The following is an 18750-nucleotide window of genomic DNA, read 5'->3' on the forward strand; positions in this document are numbered from 1 at the left end:
GTGTGCAGCAAGAAAGGCGAAAAGTATTAGGTCACAATACCATACAACAAAGGCTCTGAAACTTTTAAATAATAAGTACTCTTATCACAAATCAACAAAACTTTGTTGCCTGCATGCGTGATGTCTTCCATCAGTGCTAACCAACACAGCCAAGAAGCATCTCCGCTGAGCACAACAGATAGCCTTCTCCTCAAGCAATGCTTCAGGGATCTGAGTAACATCCATGGCTAAACTGCCTGTCAGATAGGACGGGGGATATTGACTCGCTTGATGAAGTTTCAAAGGCTTCTGCCATTTCTTTTCTTGTTTTAAGCTACTCTCTTCACATCTCTTAGGCTGCCATCAATCATGCACAGAAAAACTATCACTGGAGGTCTAATTAGTTGTATGGTAAATACTTTCATTGTGCGGTGAGCTGTGGTGAAATGGGGCTTAGCATCTTGCTCAGGATTATTACAGTCATGTAGCGATATGTGGAAGGTCGTTGTAATCCAGACTTAAGTTTGGTTTTATGAGGTACTGAGTTACCAGGCTGCAGTTTAGCATGGATGCATCTAGACTAAGAGCTAGTCTCTGAAATGAACATATCTTACTGAAAAAACAATCATAGTGAAAAAAAATAATATAATTAACAGAGCCCTGACACTTTCTTCATTTCCTGAAGCTACAGAAATCTAGACTTGCCACATTTTCTAGTCTTGCGTATACTTCAGGGTCTGTACGACAGACTAAGATGCATCAATCAGACACATTAAACTGATGAGCCACCCAGGGAACTTTATATCATCTTGAAGCCGAGTGCCATTCAACCTAGAAACAAGTATTTCTATAATGTCTTTTGATATGAAGCTGCCAGGGATCAAGCCACACTTCATATCTGTACCCCATATTTTCTTGCTACCCAACAGCCCCGACCCTCAGATCTCCACCCTTAATAACCATGGGGACCCCAATCCAACCACCAAAACAGACGCACAGACAGAATGATAAAACTCATCTCCTCTACCATCACAAAAACAGGTGATCAGCTAAGGATAAAAAATGTTACATACATTCAAACACTGACAAGTATCCATCATCTATTATTAATATCCAAGACTGGTAAAGTACCAGAAAAAATGTCAAATTGTTAAAAAGTATATCTGTACAATTTTGTTATATGAAATCAAGATCCAAGTGGCGCCTAGAACAATTCCATATTTCAGCATTGAGGTATTCTAGACTTGCCAAGTGACACTGGACATGAAGTGGGCTCCTTTTGTAACTTATTCTTGGGGTGCCATATTGAAACAAGTGAGCACATCTATCTACGAAAGTCTCTTAGGGCCATTCAGTTTGTTTTGTTTTTATCTTGACGCTTTTAGATACTACATTGAAATTTCAGGGGGCTATCTTGAAATATCAAGATGTTTAACTAGAATATCAAGATGCTTACTGAATGGCCTTCAAGATATTCGTATATATCAGCCATTAACTTGAATATAACACTGTCTGCAGCTACTTGCTTTATGGAGGTAAAACATGACAAGGTGACAGAGATTACCATATATCCGTGAATAAATGTCATCTCAGGCGACACAGATATTCATTAATTCCCTGAATATGAACAACACCTAGCTTTAATACAATTCATGAATTGACACAGGACAAGCACCTACCTATGTGAAATTACATCAAAAATTGACAGCATTGTCGTTGGACAGTCTCATTTGTCCTCTAAACCTGTGTAAAAGATCTTGGTTCTACAAGTAATAAAACAATCAATATATATGAGGATGCAAAAGTCTCAGCACTAAAATCAAATAGTTATGGTGATATGAACTGGCTCTCCAGAGAGACATCCATCAGAAACAAGGGAGACCACCTGCATACACAAGCAGGAACAGGGAAGATAACAAGCACAAACAGAGGAGACAACTGGGAGAAACAAGGGCGACCATAAGCAGAAACAAGCAGAAACTGTGGAGACAAGAAGAAAAACCTGGACATAACCCGTGAATGACAGAAGAATAATTGAAGTCTCCAACCAAAACCTGATTCAGAAACATGACCACAGTTAATCCTACAACCTAACATCCATCAAAACTCAGAACAGACATTATTTGACTACAACAACTACACCCATAAATCTTGTACAACAAATGATCTAAAAGATTGAAAATTGTTAATTCATATAATCAAAAACAGCTATGTCATATCAGGATGAATAATGACTTTTGTGGACTGTTCACAAAAGAGTGCAGCTTTGTTATGTAGCACTCTTACAAAACGACCTTGAGAGGTAATCACTATATCTCTTGCTAAACAGCCACAGATTGACTCAATCCTTAAGAAACTTAATGAAGCGATTCCTTCAATGCTGTGCAACAGATTCCAGATATATTGTGACAGAAATAGTATCATGAGATAAGCATATCCTTTTAGGTTGTCAAACGCTAGTTGTATTGTCACTACAAACAAAATTCTTGTTATACAAGCATACGAATGAGCAATTTCACCAGCTTGACAACCTTGGTCCAAGACTATACTGAATGATAGATACGTCCATGAGTGAGTGAGTTAAGTTTTATGCTGCTTTTTGCAATATTCCAGCAATACCACAGCAGGGGACACCAGAAATGGGCTTCACGCATTATACCAGAGTGGGGAATCGAACCTGGGTCTTCAGTGTGACAACTGAACACTCTAATCACTAGGCTACCCTACTGCCCCTGAATACATCCATGAATGTATAGTAATTATAACCTATCATAAAGAAGACTTAATGTTTTATCTTAAGGAAGATAATTCAACTCAAATGGGACTCTACAAGCCAAACCAATGGTTGACATCATGATCAACCATCCATGCCAGCACAGTTCAGACACAATCAGCTGACAACAACCAAGTCACTGAAAAGTTGCTTCTTTCATCCAGAGCAAGTAACTGAAAACTGAATCCCTCCAGATCCACAAGAAAGGACAAAATATTCAGGTTCTGGGTCTCAAAGAAATCCCGCACAATACAAACAGAACTTTGCCTCTCCTGAGAAATTTAACAAACTTTGGCTCAGAGAGAAAAAAAATGGATGCTTTTTAATCAATACTGCTCAGCCCTTGGAATCTTGAATAAAAACATCAATGAAACTGCTTCTCTCCATTACAGTTATCAGCCCTAGCCAATGTTGCCATTATCAGCACCAACCGATATAATGGTTATCACCTGAAATGGCCAGATACCAGCACACACCACAGAGCCAACTTTTCACTTTTGAGGCAATCTATCATCAACAAGAACATTACTTTCCACACGGCTTTCCTGTGTTTGTAAATGATCCATGAAAATCCAGTGATTGGCCAAATCAAACAGTGGGTTTCTTCACACCTCCACAAGATATCTGAAGGGCTCAATGGGTGCAAAGTCTTCAGTTTTATCTATATTGGTTCCCAAGGGGATTCTTGGAGCTCTTGGAGGAAGGGCAAATCCATTGATCATTACTAATGGGTTGCAATTGGGAACTCTCCTGGGAATGGTTTATTTACTTGAGGCAAATATGGTGTACCTATTCTGGGGTAATATTGTTACAGATCTTGCTCAAGTTTTACATGTCCAAAAACACATCATTGATGGTAACAGCACGTGGAGAGGAGTCCATCAACTTCCTGACTGAAAAATGTCAAATGATTCCTTCGGAAAATTAAAAACCTCACTACGTGAGTGAAACCCTGAAGTTCTAAGTTGTAACATTTTTCTGTTACCCATGAAAAAATACACCGGTATATGAAGCTAAATATTTACTGATTTTGGCCCTGAGTCTACAAATTCAAACATGGTTTTCATCACCATTCCTGATGATGTATTTTTGGTTGCTACATGGGAATGTCTTGTGCTTCCAATAAATGGTCAACTTGACAGTTATGGACACTTTCATCACAATCTTTCCACTGATCTTGATTTTTCAGTGAGCAAGTGAGCTTATTTCACACTACTTTTAGCAATACCAGAGGGAGACACCAGAAAGGGGCTTCACACATTGTGCCCATGAGGTTATTGAACCCATGTCTTCTGCAAGACAAACAAGCGCTTTGACCACTAGGCCACCCCAGCATCCCTTGATGTTTCAGAAACATGTTGAAAAATTTAAGTGTTGAACCACCCAACCACTCACTATTAGTGCTTAAAGTTCATGGATTAAATTCAGAAGATGGATTGGAAGGAGATATTGATACAACAAAGGGCGAGAACTCTGTTCAACAAGCATCACTGCTCAGACTAAATGACCAAATGAATCTAGTGTGATAAATCTGTCACTATGTACTGTCTTTTTATAGCTGTTGTCTCAACACTCCACCATCTCTTCAGCTGCCTGGGGCTGTCTACTCCAGCTCTAGTCTCTCCTCTGTCAGCCATCATTACAGCAGTGCTTTCCACCAGGGGCATTACAACAGGTACTTTATGTAAAGTTCATTACCCTCAGAACAACTCAGTGTGAGTGAGTGAGTGAGTGGGTTCAGTATCCTAGATACATCAGCAGCATGGAAAATGAGGGTTGCTAATATATCATCTCCTAAACTGGTCCTTCTGTGCAATGAAGAAGAACCACAGTAAGTCTCAGACATTAGCCTCCAGTTGAAAGTACACATCGTTTTACTAACACATAGAAATATTCCAAAATATCCTCATTCCTGTGATCATTTTCAAAATTGAACCTTCCAAGCAGTTATCCAACACCTCTTCAGCTACCAAAGATCCCACACAATTTGGAAAGCCTTTAAACAGCCAGCATACTACTCAAAAGAAGTCAAGCACAACCTAGCAGATACCTATAATTAAAAAGAATCAAGCAGCCATTAACTTCCTTTAACAAGCATACATGCATCCACTTCATCACATTTCAAATGTCAGGAAAGGCCACTTCATCATTAATAAAGTCCTCTTTACCCCTAAAGACCAAGTCAAACACTTACGGCAGTGGGCAGTGTCAAAGATCTTTAATTCCCCATCTCATAACCCTATGACAAAATGACCGTAAACCCATGTCAAATGTTTGTCTTCAGTGATAACAACAGCACTACGACCATCATTAGTGGTCATTCTTGTCATGTATTCAGTTAACCCTAAGGTGACCTGTCCTCGCAAGGTATCCCAGCCATAAAACTGTTTTTCTGTCTGATATCTGGCCCATAGCTTAACAACATATGGCCTCTTCACAATGACTGCTCACATGGCATGGATGCTTTGGACTTCACGAAGGACACCGAAAGCCTCTCAGGGGAGCTGTGTTTACCTTCAACAACCATAAATCTTTGTGTGTGTGGCTTATTATCCAGATGAATGGCAGTGCTCAGATTTAACCATGTAAGTCAAGGGGTCCTCTTCGTGACCCTAATGTTAATTTCGGAGGACCATATATTTAGGATCTCCAAACCATATACATTAAGTCAACCCGAGCTCCCCTGATACAACGCTGTCTGGTTTACAGCAAATTAAACTGAATATACTTCAAACATTTCAGGCTCATTAAGTATATAAGATATTATTCACTGGTATAAGATTTTTTAAAATAAAATTCCTCACCTGTAAGAACTCTGAATTACCGAAACACACTTTCTAGAAAATGAGGACAACATATTCGGCTGAAATGATTCGTAACACTAGGGATTCTACTTTATCACAGACGTTTTGTTACAGACATTTGTGTCATTTTCCAGATGAAACATCAAATTTCCACAAATTGAATATATATAGTAATACACAATACATAAGACTAAGTCAGTGAATGTTGTTTTATGTTTGCTCCAGTCGTAGGGAAGCAGCTTGTGTAGAATTTAAACTGGGCTGCCTTAAGCAGTCATTGACATTAACAACAACTTAATGCAGTCAACAATCCAGAAATGCCAACATTGAGTGAGTGAGTGAGTGAGTGAGTGAGTGAGTGAGTGAGTGAGTATAGTTTTACACCACTTTTAGCAATATTCCAGCAATATTATGGAGAGGGACACCAGAAATGGGCTTCACACACTGTGCCCATGTGGGGAATCAAAACCAGGTGTTTGGTGTGAGGAGTGAATGCTTTAACCACTAGGCTACTCCACCATCCTGAAATGCATTGTCAGCACAAAATGAAAAACCTATACACATAAATTTATGTCCATCTGTAAACTTGAAAGGAGTAGTCCAATGACTGAAGACCTTCCTTGAGGACAAGCCCCCACACAAAGCGCTTCTCGTCTGGAGGCAAGGTGACACTCAATACATCAAGCTTAGATGATGTGTGGTCACCTACAGCAGCAGTCTGGTGAGTTATTACCTGCAGATGTAACATTACGAGTGTCGCACAGGTAATTTACAGGTGTCGAGACAGGTAGGTGATCACGCTGGAACAGGTTCTTGCTTGTACAAAGCTCACATATTTCGTGGGCAACCTTTCAAAGGTGATGGTCGTGCTTGTTGACTCATCAGGTTTATAAATACGAGAAAGTGAACGATGGCTTTCATCTGCTGCAGTTACTAATCTGGATAATAAACCCTTACATAACATGTTCAGAAATACCAGGAACATGGATTGCTTTGTTTGTTTTTTCAATGCTGCACTGTGCTATTTTACAATGAGTGAGTGGAATTGAGCTTTACGCCGCACTCAGCAATATTCCACCTATATGGCGGCAGTCTGTAAATAAACGAATCTGGACCAGACAATCCAGTGATCAACAACATAAGCAATTGGGAACCGATGACGTGTGTCTACCAATTCAGCGATCCTGACCACCCGATCCCGTTAGTCGCCTCTTATGACAAGCATAGTCGCCTTTTATGGCAAGCATAGGTTGCTGAAGGCCTAATCTACCCCGGGACCTTCACGGGTCTGCTATATTACAGCAAATGGCAGTTGTTTGTAAATAATTAAGTCTGGACCAGACAATGTAACTGAAGACCATGTTGTTGGAGACCGATTCTAACATGGACATTGCATGATTCAATGAATTTTTTGTCACATGACCATAGTTCAACATGACCATCTAACCTCTCAGCCCCACCTGATTTCTTGCCTTCACACAATTCATATAAGTATATTAGCAGTGATTACATGCAGGTCATATAGGATAGAGTAATTCAGCTTAAGCTTAACAGCATGAGATCTGTATAGAACTTGAGTTGAGCAAGACTTGCTTGTTGAAAAAGTCTACAGGTGATCAGGCTCACTTGGATAATGCTTGTTACCCATTCCCAACTTTGAATGTGAATGCTCATGATATCAATCACTGGGTTCTTTGGATCGGACTAGTTATTTACAGACCACTGTCATATACACAGAATGTTGTGAGGTTCAGTGTTACACGAACTAAGAAAGAAAGAAACATGGCTGTTTGGTTACCACAACAGCCATTTCATTATTTACCGTCACACAAGACTTGAATACTGCAAAGTGAGATGTGTAACAACAACCAAACAAGTCTAACACACCAGTCAAATTCACACCAACGAACTCTCAACTCTCACATACCATCTTCTGTCTACTCAAAAGCTCTTAAACCATCACTGAAGAAGAGAACTATTCCTGAACCTGTCAGACAGTGACAGTTCCTGAAAGCAAACTCAAACTGAGAAGTATGTCTGACACACAAATCAACCAACAGCAAACTGTTTCAATTATTTCCACACAAAAGTAACTCCAAATGTGGAATCCTAGTCCACCATGACGGGACTCCAAGAGAAGACAGTTAGCTAGAGTTGATTACTATTCCCCAGCATGGAGCTAGCCTGCTACCGTTAGGCTGATTACCTCTGCCGACCTTACAAGCGGTGTCTACCTGGGACACTGTTCATCGAATGACATTTGCCTAGCTACAGGCCAAACTTAGGTGTGAGTAAGGTCAAAAAGCTGCATTCATGACTATTACACTTACATCGTGACATGTGAATCTGAGCCTCTATCAGTGTATGCTGGGAAGGGACTGTATGTGCACATGTAAGTGCATGTGTTCATATGTGTCTGTCAGCTTGTACTAGGCTGCTACAGTACCACTTGTGTGAATGCATGTGTTTCAACATGCATGTACTTGCTCATGTGTTGATCAACTCATTAAAGTAAAATATATAAAGATCTCCACCCAATTACTGAAGGGTACTATCTAACGACTTCAGTTAACACAAGTGAGTGAATGAGTTTTGTTTTATACCACACTCAGCAATAGTACAGCTATATGGCGGCGGTCTATAAATAATCGAGTCTGGACCAGATAATCCAGTGATCAACAGCATCAGTGTTCACGAATAGTGTCTGACCCTCTGACAAATCCGGCTGAAGTCCCCAACCTGCTGGCCCCAGTGTCTGACTGAATATATCACAATAACTTTGTCTGAAGTTGTTATTTGTGGCATGTGACACTTGTTCACTGTTTATAAATTTATGTTTATAATGTTTGTCATTATATAATGTTAATAATTTCAATGACAATTATGAGAAATGTTAAATCTGAAATGTGTGTTGAATTTTATTCTGTGGGTTCTGTGAATTTTCAATGGGGCAGACAGACATCTGAAACTTACAGGACCGAATGTCCTGTTACTTTGAATTATCATTTGTGAACACTGCAGCTTGAGCATTGACCTGCACTATTGGAATCCGATGACATGTCAACAAGGTCAGCGAGCCTGACCACTCAATCCCATTAGTTGCCTTATACGACAAGCAGAATCACTCAGTTAACAGAGGCAATGTCAATGGTTACTAACAAATACACCTTATACAAGCACTGATAAGCTAAATTTCGAGGACCAACACACATAATCAGTAGAAAGGGGCCGGTTTATCTAAAGGTTACACTTTAACCAAACCTTTTTTCTGGTTTTGAAAGCCCAACATCTCATTGCTCTGTATGAATGAACAAGCAAAAATGACTTAGTCACTGGAGATGTCAAATTTGCATGTAAACATCAATAGAAATGATGATTTACCTTTTAAGTTCCAATCAGTTTTTGCCAGACATTTTATTATATGCAAGGATTAATATTACTGAGTGTATTTGCCTTGTAAACTGAGGCGGAAATAGCAATCAGCTGTGCACACGTTTCACCAATCTACAGGTGATTCAGTTCTAACATACCCAATAATATAACGGATATGAATGTGATGCAGTGATCAGAAAAACAGTGCAGGCATGAATAGAGGCAATATGACTCTAGTTGCTGTAAATGAGTTAAACAGTATGTATCAGATGGGCCACATAATTTGGCTGCAAGTAATATAATTCAATAAAATCAATAAACTACATTGCAAATATTAGTCCAGATCTGCACAGATTGTTTTATTACATGATCTTGTAACAACATAATTAACTGACCACAACAAGAAGATATACACTAGTTAGTTGTCCGGCTTATGTAGCAAACCAACCATTTTGCTACCGATTTGAAGGGTAAACATAGAAGCTTATAAAATGGGCCTATCTACAGTCACATAGGGTACAACGACCAAAGGTCAAAAAGTGAAAAAGAGTATTTTTGATAACAATTACAGATTTACTATGTGGTTAGGTATGGATAAGAAAAGGAACAAAACACAACAAAGGTTATTGTCCTGTAAAATAATGTGCTAAAGCAAATCCTAAAATGTTTCAACTCAACCAAGAAACAAGGCACATGTTGTTTTTGCCATAAATCTTCCTTCACCAAGGCTTACAGACATCGCTATTTGGAACTAAATTAACTGCTCCCTTAAATCCAGATTCAGTGTTTTGCCATGCTGACAAGCTAGGAGTACATAGAAACAACTGATTTGAGAAAACAACACTGTAATTATGTGAAGCACTGTCACGGTTAGAAACTGACATGTCATGCAGCAACATAGTTTTGATAATATTCACATTGTTGGAATGAAAAACCATGTTAGCATGAAAATCCATATCATGAAAATCAACCTCATCCTGAACTCAACCGTATCATAAAACATAATCTTACAAATAATCAAACTTAGCCCAGACAATCCAGCACAAGCATCGCTCTACGAAAGTGGGATAAAATGTAAACCAAGTCAGTGAGTCTGACCACCCAATTCCGTTAGTCACCTATTAGGACAAGCATAGGTTAGTGAAGATCAGTTCTAACCCAGAACTTAATGGCTATATCTTATCATGTCAGGCAGAAAAAAACATTACAACTAGCAACAACACCCGTGAAAATAAGCAGACATCAGAAACAGCACTGTCATTGTGAGAAACACTATCATGAAAACAACAGTCATCATGAGACACAACATTGTCACTAGGAGAACAATACTTTCATGAAAAGAAACGATACTTTCATGAAGAGAAACAGAAAGATCATCATGAGAAACAAAATCATCAGTCCTACAATATTTGTCACCACGATAGGTGAGAAAGGCAAAGACGATTATCCCCCTGATTACCTGAACAAGGAGGCTGAATACAGAGGTCATGAAAATAGGACAGGGTCATCTCACTTCACTGACAGGTCAAGAAGATTTTATTTCCAGTTTTGTCTGTTACCAAGATAATCCTCAAACACTGAAGCTTCAGGCACAAATTCATTTTGTGTGTATTTTGAGGACTGTTCAAGTTACAGGTGCTTGACAGTTATCATCACTGAATCCTGTCTTTGACATTTATACTCAGGAACACAGCGCTGGTTCTGGTTCACAGACAACGAAAACATCATGGCTGGGAACAGATGCTGTCATGAATTCATTTAAAGATAAATATTACATGCCAGAGAAGGGAATCCTACATGTCACTGTCAACTTGATTTCTTTACATTTTGGCAGAAATGGAAAAAGAAATTGAAATGCAACATTTGAAAATGTGTGTGGGCACAAATTTATTATCTTTCTGCACATCTAACATTGTAAACTTCTGTTGCAATGGATATCAATGTCGGACACAACTACTATTGCAACCACAATGAAATGGTATAGCCGTAACAAGGGAGTGAATTTAGTTCTACCCTGCTTTTAGCAATACTACAGCAATATCACAACTGGGGTGGGGAAAGATTGGGGTGGGGCGGTGGGATTGTGGTAGTAGAGACACTCATGCCAAAGTGGGGAATCAAACCCATTGTGACAAGGGTACGCTTTAACCACTATGCTTCCCCACCCCCACCCCCACCCCCACCCCCACCCCCACCCCCTTTATCTGCAATGACAAAACTGTTAGGCTCTCTTATTTTATGATATTCATATTCTTTCATCCAAAAAGATGCACTGCAGTGCATGACAGAAATTGAAAATTATTAATGACATCAAATGTAGGTAGGAGACTTAATCATACACTGAACAAGGTATTTTTGAAACATATAACAACCACAACAATTTCATTCATCTTATTTCGATTAGAAATGGCAAATCTAGAATCTATATTTATCACCCAAAACTGTTCCACAGGAGATATCGCTTGTGTGACATCAGACAATATCTCCAAAGAGATATCACTCTGACAGTAGATTTTGCATAATGTCCTGATAATTCTATGACATCAAGAACTTGATGACGTCACAATGCTATGACATCGTTGAACTGCAAATCTAATTCCAGTGCTGTGTTCAGAGATGTACATTTTTTATTGAAAACTAATGAAGAATGATTTCGGACGATAAATAGAATCTTGTGTCAATTATACCAACACTCTTTGATAAAGGTAAAAATATCCTCTGCAGGCCTCGGATATTTCTTAGTTTATCAACTCGTGTTGATTATTTGATATCAGTATACACTTGGGTGAGATTCTCTATTTCGACATAGCCTGGACTTAAAAAATCAATTTACAAAAAATGAACAAGAAGCTAAACATTCTCAGACAGGATTTGCAACCCTTACAAAAACTTGTTCCACAAATTCCACCAACATGACTACAAATCTGAGCTTAATGATCCTTCTAGCTTGCCAAGTAGTCAGATCAGGAATCAAACTCACTCCCCATCAAATATATCAGGGCAATTGAGGGCCACTTATTAGCATCAATGGCACTAGCTTAATGACAGAGATTACACTCACCCCTACCAGACCTGGCGGACAGTAATTGTACCCTCATTTAACTTTAGATCAGCCGTTTTTCTTACAGTTTTCCATCAAGAAGAAGATTCAAGTGTGAAAGGAGAAATCAATCTAGCTACAGCTGAGTCAGAGGAAGAGATTCACGATCAGTAGTTTGAGGCTTAAACTTGTCAAGAAAAAGAAACAAATCATTCACATCATCTGCAAACATCATCAGTATTTCTTCATTTGTTTTAAAAGACTCTCTTTTGATGTATTACCACATCAAGCGTGAAAGTTAAATGTTGCAGCTTTTCTGGACAGGAAGCCAGTAGGACTCAAAGAGTTTCTGAGTCAGGAAAGGGTAAAAATACTGAATGACAGTAATGACATCAAACATTCAAATCTCAGTAAATACCCACAGACCTAACAGTTAGTGAGTATGAGTTAATGTCTTTTTAAAAATATTTCAACAAAATCACAACAGCAGACACTAAAAATGAGCTTTACACTTACATTAAGTTGGGATTTGAACCCAGAGAAGTGAACCCTTTAACCACTTGGCTACGGCACTGCCCCCAGACATTTTTTCACATTCTCTATTTCTCACTGACTAAATGTATACATTTGAATGGGGGTGGGGGGGAGAGGGGGTGAGGAGGTGGGGGGATGGCAGGTTAAAGGAGAGTCTCTGCAAACCATACTTGTCATAATTACTGAGAATTGCCAAAGGGTTGATTGAGTGTCATCATGACCCTGTTGTGTGAATTTCTTTTAACATTATCAATGTATGTTCAATATGATGTAGATTCGATTTTCTGGGATAAGAAGGGTCAATTCAACATATGCTTGTCATGACCTGCTACCAAAAGGTGTCGAATGGTTTGGGTGTCGCCATGACCTAACAAGTTCTTGCTCACAATATCAATCACTGAGTAGTCTGAATACTTTAAAAACATTGCACAGCTAAATGTTTATTGAATATAGATAAAAACATTTCAACATCACCGCTGTGAGGTATCTGGTTCATGGTAGTTGCCCCAGACAACACGTCAGAAAATCTATTTCTAATTCAGATGATTGAGTGTCTCTGTGGTAAGTCATACATAATTTTGTCACAACGTATCAATCACACACCCATCAAACTAGGTATGGTTTCAGGACTGAAGAAGCTTACACAAGTTACTGAATGCGGACTGTTCTTCACATGACAGGTTTCAGGCATTTTGAAAGAAGAAAATGCTGGTACATAGATTCAGAAACCATAACCAAACCATGGCTCAAATGAGTAAGATGAATATCCATGCATATATCTACTACATAAAACGAAGCATGCCTGGCATGTAAAGGTGTCAGGAAAAAAACTGATTTTGTTCTGAAATTCAGGAACATGTTAACACAAATAGATTAATGCAACATTCCTAAACATACTGAAAACCCCAATGTCTACACTGGTTCTGTTATGCAAAAAAGCTAAAAAAAACACCCACAAATATTTTAATGTTGTGACAACATAACTACCTTCAGACTCATCAAAAAGATGGATAAAAAATAATACCAAAAGAGTATGTTATATTTTAGTGTCATGCCACTGACCATTCAACTAGGGATCCAACATTTCTGAGGTATCATAAAACTTGTCTCACACGACCATACGGTTTATTCATGTCTGGTATGTACTTGATCTGTTTCACATTGGTTTTGAGAACCACAATGTCATGAACCTTTGATAAAACACTCCACACATATCTTCACCAATTCACTCTGGCTGTTGCAGCCCCACTAACAGAGAACAATATACTTGAGCACTCACATCTCCAACACAATCTGATGCTTGGAGACTCAGGCGAACCAACCAAAGGACCAAGATCTCAAGACCTGATTCATTCTTCCCTCCAAGTCATAAAAACAAATCTTGGGGAATGCTGCAATAGAAATTGCCAAGAGTAAAGATTTGGCCCAGCGCTTCAAATAGAGCTGTTGTGGAATCATTGAACAGACAACTGAAGATTTGTCGATGAGATCTCCTCCTAAGACAACATGCTGTTTTTGCACCTCGCGTGTATTGATTAATCTGTAAACTGTTGCCATTCGCCACTCTGTTGGACGAGGAAAGAGAATCAGGTTATTTACAGGATGTGCCCTGGCCTTACTTTTGACATGGAATTTATAGTAATACCTTATTTCCAATTTTATCACTTACAACAGAGGAGAAAGCAAATATTGAAATATCAAATTTATCAACAATTTTTGACAAACAGAAATGTTACAAATTAGTTTCCTGGATTTTCCAAACACAGGAGGACAATGCTTGGAACTTCAACTTCAAGGAAAGGAAATATGAAAGCTAATGGTTCTGAGGTTCAGTTGATAAAATCAAAATATCTTCAAATGTAACACTGACATCTTTCAAAGATTTCTCCATTTTTTTTTTAAAAAGACTATAATCTTGGGCCATCCAACAATGTAATTTCTGTTTGTTATTCTTGCAGGGTTTTTGAGTAACATATCTACATGAGGCACATGTGCAAACTTCCTCAATGAATCAGATTAAAGACTGAATTTCTTGTAAACAGGGACAGGGAATCTGTATTTTCCTTCAACAGTCCCATCCTGATGGGTCAATATTCCATTTTAGGAGGCTCTTTTGATGCAATGGTTATATCTGCAGAATCATCCATTCATAAGACTACATCTCATGCCCATAAACACCTTTCTCCAACACACTCTGAGTCATAGCTCAACCCAGGCCTTTCATTATGACAAAGACCAGTGACAGAAAACAGTCCTATCAAATTTCAAATTTCACAGTGATCTGACTCATGACACTGTTTCTGTTGACCTTCAAAAATCACAGCTCAGACATGAGCTTAACACAGAGGAGCCGGCATATTTATTTGTGTGAGAGTGCTCTGTACAACAAAATTTTTGATTCAAAGATTCAGCATCTAGGTAGGATAGGTCAGGTGCCATGTGTGATTCAGATGAGATTTGGTCATCACATCTGCTCTCAGAAACAGGTTCGGCAGCCATCTTGAACTCTCTTTCCAACAGATGTGGAGCATGCACATGCACAGAAACAAACACAGACAGCCATTAAAATTGTCAACCACGAAAAAATGATTCATCAGCAGCCCAGCACTCAAGAGTGGCCAGGATGAAAGAAACACATGCATCTGAGCTCTCAATTTCTGTTTGATGTGAGTTGGTGTGAAGCTGGCTGTGGAGATATTGCTTAAATACGATCTGCTATAGTTCGAAAATTTTACACTTTTACAAAAACACTCTGACATAAGATTAACAAAGCCATAAATTCTTCCCAGCACAGCAACATTTTCAAACACTGGCCAAATTTCAACAGTTTAAACAAAATTCCTTCACAATAAAAACTTCAAATAATAACATGTCTTCCCAAAGTAGTTTCTAAAAATTCCCTTGAAACAAATAAAACTGATGTCATACAATCAAATTTGCAAGTGTAAGACTAATGGTTGCAACAAGCTCAAATATCAGTGCTATCATGGTTTACCCTGAGTTCCAAGCTCCTAACAGCTAATCCTACAATTGTCTGACACACATGTACGATGCATGCCTTGTTTCTTTGTCTGCACAAATATCTTCAATACCCTAGAAATAAAAACATACCCCTGCATTCCTTCCCATCCGTTCAAACAAAGTGCACAGGGTAAATACACATTTGGGGCTAATTTGAGCAATGGGATCTGTTTTCTGTGTAGCATTAGGGGTTTGTTAAGAAAGTGCCATTCATGCGATCAGACTTGACAAAAATAGTTCTCGCAATGTCATGGAATGTCAGGCACATTGATAATGCAAATTTCAAAGTTTGTGCCAAAAATATTCTGAATACAAAAATGTTTTTGGTCAACCTGAAGGGTTGAACTTGAACACTGTGTTGCACTTTAGCCATGAAAAACGTACCGTCATGCTATTTGGGTCACTTTAGTTCACATTTCAAGTCTCATTCATGAAATGATTTCAAAACTATTTCAAAATTTTAACTCACATCTGCAGTGGTCTGGAAAATGTGGGCATAAATTGAAACTTTATAATGTCATCTTTGGAAGATAAACATCGGCAAACAGCATTCCAACATATTTTCTTGAGCTTGTATCAAGAAGTTGTGAACCTTGGTTGTATTGCAGCAAGTACTACGGAGGATGCCACGAACAGGATCACCGATTGGCCAAATGCAGAATGAGATTGCCAGCACCATCCAAACAATGGACATTACTTGACCATAAGTTGATATGAAGTAAATGCTCAAAGAATTATGTCATATTGCACCCTATCTTGGAGATGTCAAATCAGAAGAAGCGGGAAAGACATTTTTGGAATGCAGCACAGACTATTAAGAAAAACTTTGAAGAGAAATTGTGCCATGTCAGCTAGAATTTCGTAATCTTTATAACCAGGACATGTGAATTTCCATTGCTGTGTACTTGACCTGAGTCTGGGTTACAAACATGTGAAGAATACACCTCATCACGACATACAAACTATTTGATGTCTCCTGTGACATCTGGTAACTCGAGATTATTTGTTGATGATCGTAATTACATAATGAAAACATTAGTTGTGGAATAATTTGAGTTCAGTGAGTGGATATGAGTCCACAGCCTGACAGTGACTGACAGACTTGACAGAATGACTGACTCCAATAGAGTTGCTGTCTTTTTGCAGCATTTAGAAGTTATTGTAGATGACAAGGTATACTAAGCTTCTTTATTCTTTCCCACACAACTTTTTGGGATCATTACAGATCCCTTCATCAGCTGACACACTGGCATCGACACTATGACGTCATAACTGTGACAACAGAGTTGTCAACCGTTTATGCTACCCGACTATCAAAACCTATCTGTCATAAAAACCCCAAACACATTGCAGTTGTCCAGTGAATGGATACGATCCCATGGCCTAATATATTCTGACTGACTGATGGACTGATAGACTTCAACACAGTTGACAACAGCTATGCTACACAACTATCAAAACCACTCTCATAAAGCCCAAACATGTTGGGGTTGTCCAGTGACATAAGCCCTATGATTTCCTGAGTAACTTTCTAGGGCTGCAACGAATACACTATATGGCAAATATGATATGTATCACGAATATTGGATAATGAATACGAATAATTATTCATGAATACAATATTGTAGTTCAGTGATTGATGCACAATATGGAACCCCATGTTGACTGTTAATTTGTTGTAGCACTAACTAGTGATCTGACAAGACTTTTATATTTGGTATGTAATACACTAATAGTTGTAGTCCAGTACAGCTTTCATTCATCTTTCTTAAATAAAAATATGACATGTTAATTAAAATGGAATGATCGTCCTGAGAGTGAACTGAAAGTAGGTCAACCTTAGAAAATTCTGCCAGACAATCAGGCTCGTGGAGAGAATTTCCAGGCAGCCCGATTCACAATTTACCGGCCACAGGCAGTCGGGCAGGCCGTTATTTCGATCACTGTAGTCCACAGTATCATGGGCAGACATTGCAAACTAACATGACTTGCGCTACTGGTACGCTAGTACATATTCCATTATTTCACATCTCAATTAAGGTCTCAGGAAAAACATGCTCAGATGAAAAATCTTAAATATTCATTCATGCTTGGTTCAGGTGACCATAAACAACAAATTACGTTCATGAAGTGCTACGGTTCAATTCACCGAATACGTGAGTGTATCGTAAGAGCCGTATGACTGACTGATTGACTAAAACACTGAATAACGTACTCCAGCACTGAAGTCACTGTCTGAACAGACGTCTTCATTCAACACCTGAACTCAATTTGACTGCAAGTGATCATCCTCACTTGCGTAAGCATTCCTTGCAATGACCTTGAACTCACTCACCTCGGGAGCTGGTGGCCATATCTGCCACTTTCTGAAAGGCATCCAGGAAAGCGCTGATTGCTATGAGGGTGGATCTGAAGGAAAAACAACCAGTTGTTATCTAGAGGAACATGGCTGTAAATCAGACATAAATAAACAGGTGGCTAAAAGCTTACACAAATCAAATACTACTTGAAGCTGGGAATCAAGTGTTTAAATGTTTATGTACAGCTAGAAGTCAGTATGTATGGACATAAAAATGGGCAATTTTGTTATTGATTTTTTTTCCCTGGGTGGAGGAGTACGAGTGTTGTTACATTATGTAAGTAAACTGTCACACTGTCTGTCTGGGCTTACATATTAAATATCAGGGGTAGAATGACTAACAACGGCCGTAGACCATTATTGAGTAATACCAGCAGTTATACATAGAATTACTCATGGTGACTGAGCTTTGTGATCATGCGATGCTCTGACGTGTTTGCAGACTCAAATCTTCATGAATAACCATGAATATCTGCTGACTCTTCATTATTCATTATGGTGATAATGGACTCAAAGTTTTGTCATGCAAAAACCAAGGATTATGAACATTTTCTTACTGTTTTTAGCAATATGTCAGTGACAGCAACAGAGGCGACACCAAATAAGGGCTTTACACTGTGTACCCTTGCACAGATTCAAACCAAATCTTCAGCATGACAAGCTAACACTTTGACCAATGGACTACCCCACCTACCAGAAGATCATACTTCTAACAGATGGTAACTGCTACACTTCTATAGATACCTTCATTTCTACAGACAAGCTGTTCTGCTGTCCAAATACTACATGTGAAGATTTGGGTTCAAATACATCTTGCACCAAGAGGCAACTGATGGATCTGGTGGTCAGTCTTGCTGAATTGTTTATC

The 18750-nt window shown here is 38.8% G+C and overlaps 1 protein-coding gene across 9 annotated transcripts in view; it reads right to left on the reverse strand.

Annotated features, from left to right (window-relative positions):
- Positions 1-18750, reverse strand: part of LOC137257721 (protein MTSS 1-like) — a 288334-nt gene that overhangs the window by 244736 nt on the left and 24848 nt on the right. For all 9 annotated transcript variants that reach the window (XR_010954602.1, XM_067795126.1, XM_067795122.1 and 6 more), the window contains exon 3: positions 17859-17932. Coding sequence is in view for 8 of the 9 variants with exons in the window: in XM_067795126.1 (XP_067651227.1) it covers positions 17859-17932 (74 nt within the window). In the remaining variant the exon portion in view is untranslated. The remainder of the gene's footprint in view (positions 1-17858; positions 17933-18750) is intronic.

This window comes from Haliotis asinina, chromosome 12 (genome assembly GCF_037392515.1).
Source record: "Haliotis asinina isolate JCU_RB_2024 chromosome 12, JCU_Hal_asi_v2, whole genome shotgun sequence".
Classification (NCBI taxonomy): Eukaryota; Metazoa; Mollusca; class Gastropoda; order Lepetellida; family Haliotidae; genus Haliotis; species Haliotis asinina.